Here is a 17,331-nt window from a genome sequence, read left to right as displayed (position 1 = left end):
ATATTTGAGCTGGGACAAGTTTTCACTTGAGTGAATGGGTACCAGGAGGGCAGCACTGAGGGTGGCGACCCTGCCCTCGCCAGGGACACGCACATATAAATACAAACACAGCACGTTCCCTCACACGGGGGCACCTGCCACAGTCCCCTTGACCATCATAGTGATAACGAATTAGGAGGAAAATGAAACTGTTTTGTAAGCGATGCCACCAGAGCAAGGCGGCTCCAGCGGGCATTTTAGCACAGCTTGGTGTGTGGCTTCACACAGAGTGAGGTGGCCTTGACCACCAGGGCTCCCTGCCACGGTCCGGCCTCTCCTTGCCCAGATGTGCCCAGGGAGGGGAGGAGGGCTCGGACGTCTCCAGGAGGTTGGCCGCAGAAGCAGGGTTCGTAAAAGCTGCTCTGTTTTCTAACAAGCCAAAAACTAGTTTTCAATCTCCACCCTCTGCATCATGGTGCGTAGGGGGGAGGCTTCTCCCCGGGGAGGAAGTGGGTGAGGGTGAAGATGGGGGGGGCATTCGGGGGGGGCCGGCAGCTGGAGCCGGGCTGGGACGGAGGCTGCACATCCTCGGACAGAGAGAGGTCAGAGCCAGGTGAGGCCGGGAAGCCACCAGGGGGCTGCAACCAAACAGAAAAAGCCTCCTCAGCCGTTGGGAGCCCAGCATGACTGGCGCTCCTCAGAGCCCACCCTGGCCCGAACCCCCAGACCCAGGCCCTCCTGGTGGGAACCGCTCCCTGATCAGTGTGCGTTCCCAGGGGGCCGCAGGGAGGCCCCGATTCAGCCCCACTGGGCCCCCTTCTCGCCTGTGGGCACCGGTCTTGACATTCAGGAGGGTGGCTGGTGACCACCTGACATCGGGATGCACGGACGTGCAAACGCCGTCTAAGGAAAAGGCTGCCCAGCTCATCTGGGGTCCTGGGTTTACTCAACACTTCATATTTTACAGAAAAAACCAAGAACATCAACATTTTCCACATAGTGTGATGGTGAATTTTATGCATCAACTTGGCTAGACTACAGTGCCCAGACGTTTGCTCAAACTGCTGGATGTCATTTTGAAGGTGTTTGGTATCCATGATGAACATGTAGACCAGCAGATCACCCTCTCTGGTGTGGGTGGGCCTCGTCCAATCAGTTGAAGAGGAAAAGACTGAGGTTCCCAAGGGAGAGGGAATTCTGCCTCCAAACTGACTAGACTCAAACTGCAAAATCGGTTCTTCCTGGGACCTCTAGCCTGTGGACTGCCCTGCAGATTTTGGACTTTCTCCCTCTATATATCTATATTTGTATCATCTCTTTCTGTAAATCTATCTCTACCTGTGTCTACTACGTGCACACATGCTCTTGGTTCTGTTTCTCTGGAGAACCCACACGAATACACATAGACACAAACAGTGATTCTGCAAAGAGAATGTTGGGGCATGCCACAGACTGTAAATTAATAAAATTTCCAGTTTTCCTCCACCTGCCAACAACCTCTTAAATTTCTTTCTTTTTTTTTTTTAACTTCTAGAGGTTAAAAATGCCTGCTTAAAACCAACATTAAATAAAGCAAGCAACCCCTCTGTGATGGGACACAGGTGAGTGTGTGCAGGCTCTCGTCTTCGGTGGGGCCAGGTGGTTCCTTGCTTTCTGCTCAGCAGGTGCCCAGGGACCAGGGATGCCAGCCTGCCTGCCCCCTCTCCCTGGAGGAACCCCGGACCTCGGGCTTTGGAGAGAATTTCCTCACAAGTCAGGGCTCTAGGGATCCAAGGGCCCTGGGCCCCTGCGCACCTCCATTGCTTTCTTTCTCTCAAACTCACACTTCTTTCTGACCTCAGGGGACAAAGGAAACCTCTAGAGAACATCCCTCAGATCTGCGGATCCCCAGCTCCCACCAGGCATGTGTGTGGTCAGTTCTTTACCAGAAATGAGCAGCTGAGAGAACCAGGGAGTAAACCACACTGACCACGGAATAAACCAGTGGGAACCACAGAGGAGACAGCTGGAAATACACGGCAAACCAGCGAGGATTGCAGAATAAACCACCAGGAACCACAGAGGAAACCACCAGGAACCACAGGGTAAACCACCAGGAACCACAGAGTAAACCACCGGGAACCACAGAGTAAACCACCAGGAACCACGGAGTAAACCACCAGGAACCATGGGGCAAACCATCAGGAACCATGGAGGAAACCACCACAGACCACAGAGAAAACCACCAGGAACCACGGAGGAAACCACCAGGAACCACGGAGGAAACAACCAGGAACCACGGAGGAAACCACCACAGACCACAGAGCAAACCATCAGGAACCACATAGCAAACCACCAGGAACCACAGAGAAAACCACCAGGAACCACAGAGTAAACCACCATGGACCACAGAGCAAACCACCAGGAATCACGGAGGAAACTAGGCTCTGTCCACACAGGCAATCCCATTGGGGGCAGACGAAAAGCCTCTTAGTTACAGGATGCAAGGTCCTTAGTTACAGGATGTGAGGTCCTTAGTTACAGGATGCGAGGTCCTTAGTTACAAGATGTGAGTTAATCCTTGGCGTGTCCTTGTGCCTGCACTTCCTGACCAGGCAACTCTGGGAATAAGGAAGGTGGGTTTTCTTCTAAGGTGATTGTTCTTTTGACCAACTGCTCCAAACAGCCCCCAAGAGCTGCTCACTCCCTCTCTTATGTGGGAGTGTTTTCCGCTGCTAAGGACTGGACAGGACACTTGCAATATCCCTTTCCTCCTCTGATGGGAACAGAGTCAGAAACATCAATCTGTCGTTTCCCTCCTGACGAGACACATAGCATCATTGATTTGTCAGCTCCTCGAAATCTGATGATTGACGTGTGTGTAATTACGCTCCTACGTGTGCTGGTGATAAAAGCTGATCAGGCCCTTGTGGAGGGAGGCCAGGCCGCCCTTGGGAGGGAGAATTGGGCGCATCTGCTGTTTCTGACGAGCCAGAGGCCCGAAGGTGGATGAGGCTGGAGTACGACACCGGAACAGAGCCACGTGTTCACCAGCACCAGCGGTAAGGAGGGGAGACCGTGCCCGCCCCCTGCAGCCCCGTCTCCCGAAGGAACAGGAGCAGGACGGCTGCCAGTGCCTCGGGTCAGGACCCAGAGCAGCAGGCGCCCGGATGAGGTGCTGTCCTCTCCGGGCCCTCCCTGCGGCCAAGCTTGCGGGAGGCTGGTGACAAACCAGCCAAACGCCGGGGCTCAGCCAGGAGGAAGGGCCCTGCGGGGATCGCCTCTGCCCCCAGCCACGTCCCAGAGCTGCCTGGAGTCCCCGTGTGCGGGCGTGACTGTGGGGTCTTGGGGGGGACGCTGGGAGGACTGGAGACAGCCGGCCCGTGGAGCACGCCCGTTCCTCAACGTCTGTGCATTTCCAAGCTGGTGTTTGAGATCACAGGTGGCCAGCCAGCCATGGGTCCAGCCCTCCCTCCAGCTGTGGGTCTCACGTTGTGGGTTCGGCAAACTAAGGAGATGAGGGGCAGAGTACAGCGCCCAGGACACAGGCCACGCCCAGACGATGTGGTCCTTCCCGTGCTGGGGACCAGGGAGGGTGGCCTGGAGGTGGGATGCAGGTGACGCTCCCAGGTAAGACGAGGGCTGCCAAGGACGGCACCTGGGTGTCGGGGAAGCTGACGTACCCGCCCTGAGAAGTGACGCTACCGGGGGTTACTGGCATCCAGCTCATCTCCTGACGCTTGGATAATTCCTTTCCGTGTCTTAGAAATGGGAAGACTCTCGAGCCAGGCCCCTCCCAGACTCAGGACTCAGCTTGCAGGTCCCCATGCGGCCAGGGCGCCTGCTCGGGACTGGTGGGACGGCTAAGGGGTCGGCTCTCATGGGCAGGAGAAGGCCTCCCATGGCACAGCCCGTGGGCCACCACTCCTCGGAGACAGACGTGGCACCGCCCTCAGGCCAGGCCACCGTGGCACAGCCTCCTCTGGGAATTCCAAGGCCCCCGGAGCCCTGGGCGCACAGCCACCAGCTTCATGTTCGTGGCAAGCGGAAGGAGCCAGGTGCGGAGAGGCAGGACTTGCGCCTCCACGGGGAGGTAGAGTGGTTCCTGAATCCCCGCCCAGCGGGCCTGTCCCGGGCAGGATGGAGGCTCACCACACCCACTGCGCCCTGGGGCCCAGAGAGCCCACACCCGCTTCCAGCCCCACGAGCTGCCGGGCCTGGGGAGGCCACCGTGGACCTCGCTAGCCGGGCTTGTCCCGCAGCCCCGGGCGACCAGCCGGGCCGAATCTGCGCGTTCCTCTGCGTCATAAGGGGCCGCGGAGAGGGACACCACGCTCCCCTCAGCCCCTCCTCAAGTCTGGCCGCCGCCTCTGTCCCTGAGCTGGTGGATACATACACCTGTCCTAAACAGCCGCTGGCCCTGAAAAGGTCTCACATCCCGTCAACATCACTTCTCGGGCACTGGGACCCCGAGCTGCAGATGAAGATGTGCGACCTCACAGCAAACAGCCGGGGTCTCAGCACCCCACCTGCCCACACACACAGACGCAGCCCCTCCGGTACCTTGACCCTGCGAACTTCCCAGAACTGCTCAGGGGCTGTTGTCATTGACACAGACCAGAGAACGTGCCAAGGCCACCGTCCCGCCCCCAACAAAACAGAGGCCGACAGGCTGTCTGGGCCAGAGGTGCTCACCCCTGCTCCCCGAGGACACAGGGCAATATCTGGGGACGTCCTGGTCACCACAGTGGCAGCTCGTTGGGCGGGACGCTGCTCTATGAACAGGCTTCACCCCCGCGTGCCCCCTTCCACAGCAGCCCCAAGGCCACCAGAGTTGTCCTCGGGTGAAGCCTGTGCACTTGCCGCTCTCGTGAGTGCTGGCAAGCCCTCGGCTCTATTCAGTGACTCTGCCTTGTCACAGGGGCCCGGCAGCTGGCACATCCCTGGTCGCTCTGGCCAGGAAACTGCAGCCAACTTGTGTGGGACCTGGTCAGGGGTCAGAAAATCTCAAGGCCCCGAAAGACGTGGCTGGCTGGGTCACCAGGGCCACACGGAGCAGATGCCCCAAATGCCGCCGGGGATGCCGAAGGTCCAGTGCGGGGCCTGGGGTCACCCGCCACATCCCTCAGTCGTCCCACCCCCTTTGCTGGTCCACACCAGCTGCATCACCCCATTGTCTAAATCGGGAGGGGGAGCCATAGACCCCCCCCTTTTCCTTCAACCCAAGCCCCCACCCCCGTGTCCCACCCGAGCAGCACTCCCTGGATGCCAGCTGCCTGGGACGTGAGCACCGCTCCGGCCCGGGGACGCTCGGCCTACCTGCAGGGGCAGCGGGTACGACGAGCAGGTGGGGACAGCCGGGGGCACCGGGCAGAAGCCTGTGTAGGCCAGGATCTGCTGGGCGGGGTTGTAGAGGACCTGAGGCGCTGTGGATGGGCCGTAGGCCAGCTGGGGCAGCGGGACCTGCCGCAAAGGATGGAGACATGTCAGCCAAGCCCTGCTCTGGGGAGCCCCGTCCGGCAGCCGCTCAGGAAGGTGGAGTCCCGAGGGAGAGATTCCGAGTCCTCCCACCAGCCTCTCTCCAACCAGAACTAAAGCCCAAAAGCTGGGTTTCTTCTTGCTTTTCCTTTTCCTGTTTGTTCCGGGATCTGCCGAGAGGCCCAGCTAGGCCCAGGCTCTCTTGGGTTTTTTTTGGATCAGTGAGGAAACCCCATCTGTCTGCTCCAGGAGCGTGTGTCACGGGCATCTCCGAGGGGCGCTGATTCCAAAGATGCCCCCGGCTCTAGTCAGCAGGGCCCTCTCCCCACAGGGGCTCCGGGTGGCACAGGCGGGGGTAGGGCTCTGGCCGCAGGGATTTCTGGAGAAGCACAACCAAGACCAGAGCTTCCCAAACTCCTCGAACTCCGGCTTCCTTAGCTCATGGGAGGTTCTGATTCCCCAAAGGAAAACAGAATGTGGGCCCTGATTCTTGACCTCTCACCTGCCCGCAGAGAGGATGGGCTGTAGGACGGACCCTCCTCCAGAGGCAGGCCACCCGCTCCCGACGGGGGGCTCGGGGCTCCCAGACCAGAGGTGCATGCTTCCCTAAGAGCCCAGAACCTGGGTCCCGCCTGACAGCCCTGGGGCAGAGTCGGGAGGGGCCGCGACAGCACGGGCAGGAGCAGCTGGAAACCCATCAGGCCCCGGAGGTGCCAGAGCAGGGTCCTGAGGAGCGGGGAGCGCAGCGAGGAGCGCACCAGGCGCTCCGCCCCAGAGGAGGCAGCCGGAGCGGGCAGAGAGCACCCCAGAGCTGCCTCGCCGCCCCTGCCCTCGGGACGCAGGCAGCCCAGGTAGGAGGAGGGCCATCGCGCTTCCTTCATCCCGCAGGCCCAGTGCTCCGCCCTTTCCGACCAGGAGCTCTGGTCTGCGCGTCGAGTCAGTTAAACTCCGAGGAGTGAACAGGCAGCTTGAAAGCAGGGAGAGGGCGGAAAACTCAAGACGGGGCCCAAGCCCAGCCACCTCGATGCCTTGATGCCTTACTCACGAACAAGCACAGCTGACGGCCGACTGTGTGCGCCCCGACATGGCCCGGTACCACCGGAGCTGGGCCCCAGGGCTGCGCAGAGTGTTTCGGGCCTGAGGCCTGGCTAAGGGGATCCGGGCCAAGGGGGTTGGTGAGGGTCGTGGGTCAAGGGTCAAAAGGGCGTCATGGGCTGGAGAGGAGCTGCCTGGCCTGGCTCAGCATTTTGGGGCCTGGGGAGGATGGGGTGGAGGCGTAGGGGTCTCCCAGAGGCGGCCTCACTCTGGGAACTACGGCCACTCTGCGGGGGATGCTAGGCGCCTCCTCCGGCCTTGGCTGCCTACACTGCCTGGTCTTTCCCTGACCCCTCGTGCACCCTCTCACCCCGAGCCTCCCAGGACAGCAAGGAGACCCCAGCTGGGCCAGCAGGACTGTCCACCTGCAGCTCTCATACCTGAGGCCAACGCAGACCCTTCCGCACCCAGGCTGGGCTGTAAGCGTGGCCACGTTGCCAGGGCAACCCCACCTCGGGAGACCCTCTGCAGACACGAGACTCCACGTTCTGTGCACCCGCCCACCCAGCACCCCACGGGACGAGCTGTCTGTGACCGGCCCTCTGGAGCCCTGAGTGCCCAGAGCTTTGGGTGGCTAGTGACGTGTCTTCGTTCCTTAAGATAATTCTTAAATTATAAGATCCATTACCTTACAAGAGCATCTACTCGTAGGTGTAAAATTTTAAGGAAGCACCTTACTTGCTTCTTACAACACCCCTGAGCTCTGGGTATGAGAAAGGAAACTCTCCAGAGCGGGGCTGACAGGTAACTCTGTGTCCCGTGTGACAAGCGGCCTTTCTGGGGCGTCACTGCGTTCCCGAGAGAAGCTCCAGCAGTTTTATTATAAACTCATGAGTACAGGGGCCTCTTCTGGAAAAGCCACCGGGCTGACGGCCATCCCTGGGGATAGCTCAACAGCCTCCACCCGGGCTCCCAGGGGCAGGACCCGAACAAGACACTCTGTGTAGCCATCGAGTCTAACCTCACTCTCCTTGGGAATCTGCCAAGAGAGAAAACTCTGACCTGGCCACAGCAGGAAAAGCCCCACCGAGGGAGCCCACAGACCGCACTGTGGGACCTGCAGACCCCAGGTGTCCCGGGGGCAGGCACCTCTCGTCCTTGAAGGACCGGATGCTTGGTGTGCACGCACGGAAAGACACCTTGCGACCGAGCAGGAGCTGGGCCTGGCGTCTGCACCACCAGAGTGGGAGTGGGGCGGGGGGTCGCCAGGGTCTCCCGTGGTGTCTCGGGCTTTGTCTGGGGTCAGGAAACCTCTAAGAAACATGTCACTGATCTCGGGAGGCTCCAGGTGAGGCTGAGAAGTGTGGCCAATGGCCACAGTCTCTGGGCAGAGGTAACAAGCACCCCTCGGCAGTGTGAGCTGTGGATGGGGTCTGGCCTGCGGGGTTGTCTGCACGTGCATTTGCACTGCCTCCTCGTTAAAACCGGGTGAGGGGCGGGTGGCTGCTGGTCTGTGGGCGGTTGTGAGCTCTTCCTGGCATTTGTGGCCTCACGTGCGGCACCTCCACGGATGAAGTGTCAGGTCCCAGAAGGTGCCATTTGAGCCCCGCGCGAGAACACGGCTTGGAACAGCTGGTCTCCTGGAGAGGACGCTGCCCACGGAGAGACTTGCAGGGTGGCCTCAGGCACGGATCCTGCAGTGCGGTCCCTGCCCAGGACCGCCCAGATGCTGAAGCACGTTCTCGGGGGCTCACTTTGGAGTTACCTGACTTTGGGAAGCACGGGCCTGAGCCCCAGATCTACCGGATCGGAGGTGTTGGGGTTCCGTGCTCAGCGGGCCACCAAGGGATTGACACGGCCGTCAGGCGCCAGGCTCGGTGCCCCTCTCTGCCGCTGAACTTGCGCTCCCTGGACCGGCTCAGGTGGCGCGAGCCTCGGGAAGGAGGGACTGAAGTGCCCCCAGGCTGTGGTCAGCACGGCTGGCGGCTCCACAGGCCCATGTCACCATCGGTGAGTCTGCCCAGCGCGCGGCAGACGCTACTCACCATGTCCTTGAAGGCCCCCAGGACGGCCGCGGTGACGATGCCCAGGAACAGGCCTAGGACATTCAGTGCCGCCAAGGCCCAGAGCAGCCGATACAGGTGGAGCACGTCCTGGCAGCCGCGGACGCCCACGAACTCGTAGTAGGTGGGCGGGTGCTCGGTGCTGTGTGGGGAGGGGCCTCAGTGTCACCCGCGGCTGCAGGGGGGCCACCTCGCCGCCTGAGCCAGCGGGGCAGACGCTCCGTGTACTGACGGGCTGGGGGCTCTGCTGGGAGGGCCCAGGCCCCTCAGGCGGCAGAGGGGGGCCCTGGGGGCAGGGCTGTCCCAGGGAGCCCAGAATCCATCTGGGAGGGGGCCCAGGTCTCTGAGCAGGACAGCCTGCCCCAAACACGGGCCCGGCAGACAGATCCCCGACCCGGTCCCCTCAGAGCCGGCAGGGCTTAGCGGCTGCTGGCCGCTTTGGCAGGGAACACAGAGGGGTGAGCCTCAGAGGGGACTCGTCTTGGCCCTGTGGCCTGGGCCCCGTGGTCGTGGTCTGTGCAGGCTCTGGACCACAGCCTTGGGTTGGAAATCGGGTGAATTCCTGCTCTGGGGGAAGGGTGTTGCAGCCTCCACCCCTGGGTTTTTCAACTATTCAGGGAGGGGTCTCCAAGACACAAACACTAAACTTCCTGTTGGCTTTAATGTAGGTATTCAAGCTATTAACACAAAATTTAAAAGACAATGTGGGGAGGGTATTGACTCCGAAGGCGCTGGGACCTTGCACTGGTCCAAACGACAGGTGAAAAGCTGGACAGACTGGATGGAGCAGCTCTTCTGGGCCCCATGGGAGGTGGGGGGACCCAGGGCAAACTGCAGCCCCCGTCCCCAGACCGGAGAGACCAGCAGGCAGAGACAGGGTCTCGGCCTTCCGGGGTGGAGACCCTGAGGGAACCAGCACCCGGGGAGGAAGAAACGGGTCACCTGTGACGGTCACAGCCCACAGCAGGACAGGGCTCCCCGAGAGGCCTCCCCTCCCCTCCACCTCCCGGCAGCCCTGAGCCTCGGTCTTCTCATCTGTGGAACGGAGCCCATGCCCTGGCCTCACAAGAATGTCTGAGGGCTGAATGAGATGTGGGTGCAGCGTGCAAGGATGGGGGTGCGGAGCGGGGGCAGGTACGTCCAGGGACGTGGGGTTCCCGGCTGTCGGGCTCCCCACCACTCACCTCTGGCAGTCGTAGAGGTCGCAGCAGTAGCAGGTGTTACTCCTCACCTTCAGCTGGCACCGACCGTTCAGGGAGTGGCAGGTGACCTGTGAGCAGAGAGTGCGGTCAGGCGCCCCGTGTCCCCAGCCCGGAGCGGGCAGGGGCCTCCCTGGGGGTAAGGACCCACCACCCTGCCCCATCAGCCCGGCAGCTGCCTCTCCTGAGCCCACGTTTCTTGACCTTCCCTTTCCTCCACCCAGTCCAGGTGCAGCAGGGCTGGGGGGCGACAGGGCCCTCCCTGCAGGGACAGGTAGAGGACCAGGCGACCAAAGCTTGCTGGACGAGGTGAGGGAGGGGGAGATGTGCCCAGGAGCCTGCAGGTGGGGACCCCTCAGGTGGGAGACCCTCCCTGAGTTCCCAGAGGACAGCTCCCGGCCACCCAGTCTGACCAAGCCAGCCCTTCCCCAGGTCACACGGAGGCCTTCCCTCCTTCCCCCGGCGCTTTGTAACCACCCCCATGTGGAAGGTAAGTGGGGCAGAGACCACCCAGCTACAGAGAGAGGACGGGGGCCTTGGGGAGAAGGACTTGGAGGGAGGGCCGTGCACCAGTGAGGACAGAGGTTCGAGCAGAGGCTTGGGGTCACCTGAGAGGCCAGGCGCCCGGGGCAGGGCCTGACCCCAGAGGCCCTTGGGGCCCCTGTGAGGCCCCGGCCCCTTTAGCAGCACCTCAAGCCACCCTTGGGCATGTAGCCTTTCTTTCAAGGTTCTGTGGGTAACTCCCGAAAGCCACCCACATCAGGAGTGGGAGGGCTTGAGCAGGGGTCCTAGAAAGATTTATCTGGGAAAACAGTCCCGACGGGGTGGAGACCAGAGACAGGCTGCTGGGAGCCATGAAAGTGAGCCCATGTGACTCAGGCCTGGAAGGGGGCTGGGCGGACGGCCTGACAGGTGAGGACTGGAGGACACGGAGCGGGGCAGGGGAGCAGTCAGGGCAATGCCGGGCTCTGAGCCTGGCAACCAGCACATGGGAAGGTCAGAGCCACAGGACGGCGAGCTAGAGGTCACGAGACCTAACCCTGACCCTGACCCTAGGTGCCCCCTCCTGGGAGGTGTCACCTCTGTGACCCCAGTACCGCACGGAACACAGTGGGGTGAGCAAGAAGGAAGGACAGAGCAGCACGAGGGCCTGGGGGGGCAAGGGGCACATGGGAAGGGCCTGGAGGGCCCGGTGACCCCCACTGAACAGGACGAGTCCCCAGGGCTCCCTCCGGCCGGGAGAAAGACCAGGAGCACAGGCCGGGCCTTCGGAGACGAGGTGTGCCGCCCCCTGTTGAGGGGCAGTTGCAGAGGCCCCTTCTCCCCCGCCGCCAGCCACGCGGCCTCAGCCACGGCGTCTGCTCCCCGCATTCTCCCCGCTGCCCACCCCGCGCCCCTCCTTCCTGACATTTGTGCACAGTGTCAGAGGCCACGTTTAGTTAAACCGATAAATCTACACAGAGCTGAGTGAGATGGCAGGACAGAGGGAGCCACGCAGCCACCTGGGATGGTCCAAGAGGAGACGCCGGCCACTCTTAGAAAGAGAAGTGAAATCACCCTGCAGACATCCTCGGCCCAGGGACAGCCGGCGAGTTTGGGGCCAGTGTAAACGTAGCATCCTAGATTTTAGTGCACTAATTAACGTCAATAGAAAGCTCATCATGAAAGCCTCACAGACTGGACCGCACAGACTGGACTGGTGGATTCGGGGCCGCATCAAAGGCAGTCAGCAGCTGTGACCCCGGAGTGAAGCACCTCACCAGGTGCAGGTGAGGACGACGTGAGGGCGTGCTGGGGCCAGAACAGTCAGATCTGGACCAGGGACACAGGTTAACAAGTGGGACCAGCGCTTGCGCTTACCTCCGTCTGGTAGACGTCGTGCAGGTAGCCGACCCCACTGGAGTAAAACTGGCACCTTCCTGCGGTGAGGGGCCTGGGCTCCTAGAGACCAAGAAGCACAGATGGAATGGGATGGCTTTACCCCATATCAGGAGGGACCGGAGGTGATTTCAGACCTGTCGCCACAGGCTCTGAGCCCAAAGGAGAGAGGCCAAGGCCAACGAACCCCTCCCAGGAGGAGTACAAAGAGCAGGAAATGCCAGGGCTCATCCCACAGCAGCTGGGCTCCTGCAGCCAGGAAGCAGGGAAGCAGACACCCCGTCCCACCAGCCAGGGGACACAGCTTCCCCATCGGTCAACGCAGCACAGCTGAGGGAGGTGGTCATGCTCCCGTACAAGTCTCAACAAGGACACCCCTTGGCTCCTGCCTCTTTTCCTCAAAGCACAACAATTTTCCCACGAGGGAGGGAGCAAGGTGGATTTCAGCCTAATCCATTCATCCATCCAACCAGCCAGTCATCCACCTGATCACTTACTCATCTATGCATCCATCCTTCTATCCATCTCTCCATCCATCCATCCATCCAAGCATCCATCCGTCCATCCTTCCATCCATCCATCCATCCCCCTCCCTCCATGCACCCATCCACTCACCAGCCACCGGAGTGTACATTCACCTACGTGCCGATCCAACCATCCATCCATGAGTCTGTCCCCGACATTCATAGGGCACATGGTGCCAAACCATAAGGGCACCGGGTAAGACAAGTTCCTGCCCTTAGGGGATTAGTGAAGGAGAGAGACCAATAAACTGACAATTGCAGCATGCTTGTCATCTGCATGGTAGTGAACAGCAAGGGCACACGTGAAATGCCATGAAGCTGCCTCATCCGTAAGTTATAAGCCCGGGTCCCGATAACTGTATTTAGTGTTGTTACTCTGTCCGTCACATTTCTCAAAGCATTCCTGCTTCTGACCTGAGAAGGAAGCATGAAACTACCAGAGACAGAGGACGGTCCGGCAGCCCCTCCTCCAGGCAGCAGCCGGGCCTTTAGGGAGACACCGCAGTGAGGGAAGGGAGCTGGGTCTCCGTAGGGTGTAGGAGATGCGTGTGGAGCGTGGCGGGCGCTGGGAGGGGCTGTGGGACACGGGGACAGGGGCGCCGGGGAGGCCAGCGGAGCTGCCACACTCAGCCCGGCCCGTGACGGGGCCGGCTCCGCTGCGGCGGCCCCTCTGCCAGCGCCGTGCCAGCTTCCGCCCCTCCTGTCTCTTCACCGGCCCGGTCCACACACGGCCTTGGTGTCAGCGTCTGCTCCCCAGGGCGTGATTCGTGTGGGTGCCCCACCTGCGGGTGACAAGCTTCAGGTTCACACCCCATCCTTCCTCATGCCTGCAGTCGGGCAGACACGCCTTTCAGACACTACAGGGACCCCCGGCCAAAAGAGTCCAGGTTCCCGGTGCCCAGAGGTCACCCTCACGCCCTCTCCGCAGGGCTGGGAGCCCACAGCATGTCACCACTGGTCCATCTGCTCCGGCCGCCATAACAGACGCCACGGACGGGGCAGCTTAAACAGCAGCAGGGCGCTTCTCAGAGTCTGGAGGCTGGAGTCCAGGATCAAGGTGCCGCATGGCCGGTCTGGGGGTGCTCCTCCTGCCTCGCTGCCCTCCTCCTGCTCTCAGGACACGAATCCCTCGTGACCTCAGCTCACCCTCATCACCTCCCAGAGGCCCCACCTCCAGACACCATCGCGTTGGGGGTTAGGGCTCCGATGTATAGACCTGGGGACATTCCACCCAAAGCAATGAAGACTTGGTGCAAATCTTGGACATTTAGTGAATCCTGGTCCTAACACAGTGGCACCAGTGGTTTGCTTTCAGTTTCTGTCTAATCTTTACTCTTCGATCGGGGTGAAAGAATTCTTATTAGTTTGCGCTGAATAAAATTATAACCGGGCTTCCCTGGTGGCGCAGTGGTTGAGAGTCCGCCTGCCGATGCAGGGGACACGGGTCCGTGCCCCGATCCCGGAAGATCCCACATGCCGCAGAGCGGCTGGGCCCGCGAGCCATGGCCGCGGAGCCTGTGTGTCCGGAGCCTGTGCTCCGCAACGGGAGAGGCCACAGCAGTGAGAGGCCCGCGTACAGCAAAAAAAAAAAAAAAAAAATTATAACCTATTTTAGCCCTAGGGAAATCACACAAACTTAGTTTTTGAATTCGTGATGAAACAGGAAGTTGTCCTCCGGAGATAATTCTGCTCTCCTGTGGGGCTGGATAGAGCCCAGCGGGGTGCCCTGTGGCTCAGGACACGGGCGCCTCGCTCAGGGAGGCCTCGTCACGGGTGTTTCTTCACCGTGCCACAGCAACAAAAGCCGAGGCAATCAGCACACGTCATCAGACTGCAGTCATTAAAGCTCAGGGAAGATCCCGTGTGTCTCCTGCAGCGCTGGGGAGCCACGGCCCTTGGGCCAAGCCCAGACCCCTGCCTGGTCTTGTAAATAAAGTCTTATCAGCACATTTGCCTGCGTGTCTTCTGTGGCTATTTTGTGCTGTGACGGCAGAGCTGTGACACAGGCCACGCGGCCACAGCCTAACATGTGGGTTCCTGGCCCTTCCAGAGAGGCCAGTGGCCCCGGTGCACAGGAAGGGCCTGGTCAGCGGCTGAGGGACAAACGCAGGAACAGGACTGGCCTGGAGGCAAGAGGACGCTGTGCCGGGTGTGGATGCCCCTGAGCAGCCGCTCAATAGAAGTACGGGGGCGACACAGCGGCCCCTCCGTCTGGGGGTGAGCCGGTGCGCTAACTCCCGACAGATCTCCTGACGGGAGGGCCTCCTGGCTCTGGAGCTGGGAAGGGGGTGCCTGCAGGCTGTGAGTCTTCACCTGCAGGGGTGCCACTTCAGGCGTCCTGTGCAGCCCTGAAACAAGGCAGGGCCATTCTCGCTCCTACAGAAAGACGGGGAGGCTCTTCCACCCGGGAAGCCAGTGCGTTTGAAGGGAGGGCTGAGGGTGCTGAGGCCCGAGAGAGCCGCCCACATGGCTGAGACCCCACCTCTGTTGCCCACAGCAAGGCGGGGCTCCCTAAGGCTGCCTCCCAGACGCGGGCCCTCATCCTCCTCGGGTCAGTTGGTTACAGGAAGAAAGGAGGGCCTGGTCCAGACAGAGACTGAGCCCAGAGGCTGGAATCGACCAGAAGGGCAACACGCCGGCGGGCACGGGCTCACAGGCCCCTGAGGGTCGGGTTCGTCGTGGATTCTCATGAAGTCTTCCCGGGCCCTGCTGGGTGCCAGCCTGCGGGACCCCATCACACCCGACACGTCCACAGCTCACCTGCCCTGGGGGCGCCCTCCACACATTTTTCTATCCCAGCTGTTGGCATCTTAAAGCTGTAATCTCGGGAAGTGCCGATAGCCAGTTACAAGCTGCAGAAAAGGGCATTTTTAATTGATTCTCCATAGTTCAAGCACAGCCATCTCCCTGCAGCTTCAGGCTATGTGTTTTCAACCTGGAAACTCAGCCTCTCTGTTCACGTCCAAGTTCCTGATTGGGAGGCCCAGCCTTGGGGGGGGGGGGCGCGGCCAATCCTGGGCACACTGGCCACATGCAGCCAGAGGAAGCTGGAAACCCATCTAAGGAATAAAGAAAGAAAAGCGCAGGGGCGTGGGGACGGAGCTCCATACCCTACACCCCGGACAGGGGGTGCTCAATCACACCTGAGGCTCCAGGGAGGCTGCGGGAATCAAGCGTACCTGCCTCTTTAGTTGTAAAACCTGACCTGCGCCTTCCTTGGCCCTTCACCTCTCCTGGAGAGGAATCGGTAAGGATTCCCAGGGCCAGCACTCTGTAAGCCTTTTATTTGGAAATAATTTCAAACTGACCGAATAGTCCCAAGAATAGCGACTGTAAAGCTTAGCCTAACATTCCCACCAGGGCCGGCACTTTTTATAACCTAAGAGAGTTCAGTGTTAATCGACGTGAACGAGTGCACGTAAAGCCCTGAGCTCGTGTCGCATTCCCACCTCACACACGACCCGTTGGGGCCGCAGAGAAATGCCGGCGGGTCCTTCCCGGCCTGGACGGGGCGCCAGGTGGACAGAGCAGCAGCGCCCGGCCCTTCCTTCTGAGCAGGTCCCGGCCACCGCCCCACGGTTCCAAAGCACGAGTGTCTGACGTGGCTTGTCCTCCCCCGGCTTCCCCACCGTTAGGATGACAGAGGCAGAGGGACCTCATGGGCACAGGGTCCAGTGAGGAGGTCCCAACGCATGTATTTGAGTGAAAAGCCTGGGAAGTCGTGGGGCACTGGCCCCGGGACATCTTTCATCTTATTGATTAAAGAGGGGCCTGAGGAGTGTCGCTGGGAAGTTGAGGACTTTGGTTCTAATGATGTGACGGCTGGGGTAGGGGCTGCGTGTTGGGTCAGTTTTGGAGGAAACGAGGGGAGGGGCAGGAGGAGAGACTGCGATTGGCCAACACAATCTGTGTTTGTCAGACTGTGAAGGTCACCGAGCTGCGTCCTGCAAGAGGAAGTTGAACTTCTGAAGATTCCTTAAACCCACAGAGCAACTGAGAACAGAATGAGGGAGACTGGGAAGAACTCACGATGTGCCGCGCAGCGAACACGCCGTCCACGATGGCGCAGCAGAAGGCGGCCACCACGCCGAAGCTGACGAACACGATGGCCGCCACCAGCTGGAAGCAGAGACAGGAGAGGCTCAGTCTCATCGGAAACCTTCCCCGAGCGCCCACCCACTCGAAGCCCCCTGTCCCGACCCCCGAGGTTGCTCTGCAGGGTCCTCACTTCCCACCATGGCCTCTCCAGACACCCTCCACGACGGCCGGGGCGGCGCCCCAGGCCCGATCCCACTGAGCAAGGCCCATCCTGGTTGCTTTGTTTACTTCACAGAGCAGGAGGCAGGAGCTTGTGGATGGGGAGTTGTGCCCCGCCCTACGGCCTTGTGGGTAACGGCGGGCCTCCCAGGGTATTTAAACGGTTTGCAATCTCTTGCTTTGACAGACTCTGCTACAAAGACCCTAACTACATTCCACATAAAAGTCTGGGCTCACACACGCGTGTTTCTGCAGGACCCTCTCCTGGAACACACAGGGACCCAAGCTTGCCAACAGGACAAGGTGGGGGGTCTCTGCACGTCAGAATCTGAGGGGACATGCGTTTCGCTCCCGCACCCCACGGCCAGACGCCCACCCCGAGGCCCCAAAGGACAGGGCTGGCTGTTCGTTCCTCGGTTCTGCCATCTGACGGCAGAAAGCCTCACTGTTACTGCATATGCATTTCTCTGTTATTATCAAGGCTGAGAACCTGTTCTTACGTCTGTTTGGCCATTTCTTTAAACTTTTTTCTCTCTCTCGGGGAACAATTTCAGGTTTACCAAAACAGATAGCAAAAGTGGCACCAAAATTCCTGTATGTCCTGCCGCTGGCGACACCGAGTGTCCACCCCGCCAACCACGGCAGGACCCCCGTGGCCGCCACGAGCCATGGCGTCCGTGCATTTACTCCGTCCTAGAAGGTGTGTACAGTAACCGGGATTTCCAACCCAGACCTTGTGAACAACAAGCTGCGAGCTAGAGCACGATGCGTGCGTGCAGGCCGTCTGCCTTCAGCTTGGAGAACACGGCCAGCAGCTGCCTCCCACCACCCGCGCCCCTTGGTTGCCTCTTGCCCCGCGGCCGAGTCAGGCTCCGGGGCTACTGACCTGCCTCGCCCTCCCACCCTCAGCAGCCTGAGGGATTTGTTTCTTCAACAAAG

At 60.6% G+C, this 17,331-nt stretch overlaps 1 protein-coding gene across 1 annotated transcript in view; it reads right to left on the bottom strand.

Annotated features, from left to right (window-relative positions):
- Positions 1-17,331, bottom strand: part of TMEM255B (transmembrane protein 255B) — a 32,800-nt gene continuing 15,469 nt past the window's right edge. Inside the window, exons 4-9 of the mRNA XM_082602423.1 lie at positions 16,165-16,254; positions 11,594-11,674; positions 9,719-9,804; positions 8,517-8,676; positions 5,278-5,421; positions 1-617 (exon numbers count right to left, since the gene is read on the bottom strand). Of these exons, the coding sequence (XP_082458549.1) occupies positions 450-617; positions 5,278-5,421; positions 8,517-8,676; positions 9,719-9,804; positions 11,594-11,674; positions 16,165-16,254 (729 nt within the window). The 3' untranslated portion in view covers positions 1-449. The remainder of the gene's footprint in view (positions 618-5,277; positions 5,422-8,516; positions 8,677-9,718; positions 9,805-11,593; positions 11,675-16,164; positions 16,255-17,331) is intronic.

Source organism: Mesoplodon mirus (assembly GCF_964341445.2).
Source record: "Mesoplodon mirus genome assembly, chromosome: 17".
Lineage (NCBI taxonomy): Eukaryota > Metazoa > Chordata > Mammalia > Artiodactyla > Ziphiidae > Mesoplodon > Mesoplodon mirus.
The sequence above is the reverse complement of the archived record's forward strand: the minus strand, read 5'-3'. Positions and strand labels throughout refer to the sequence as shown.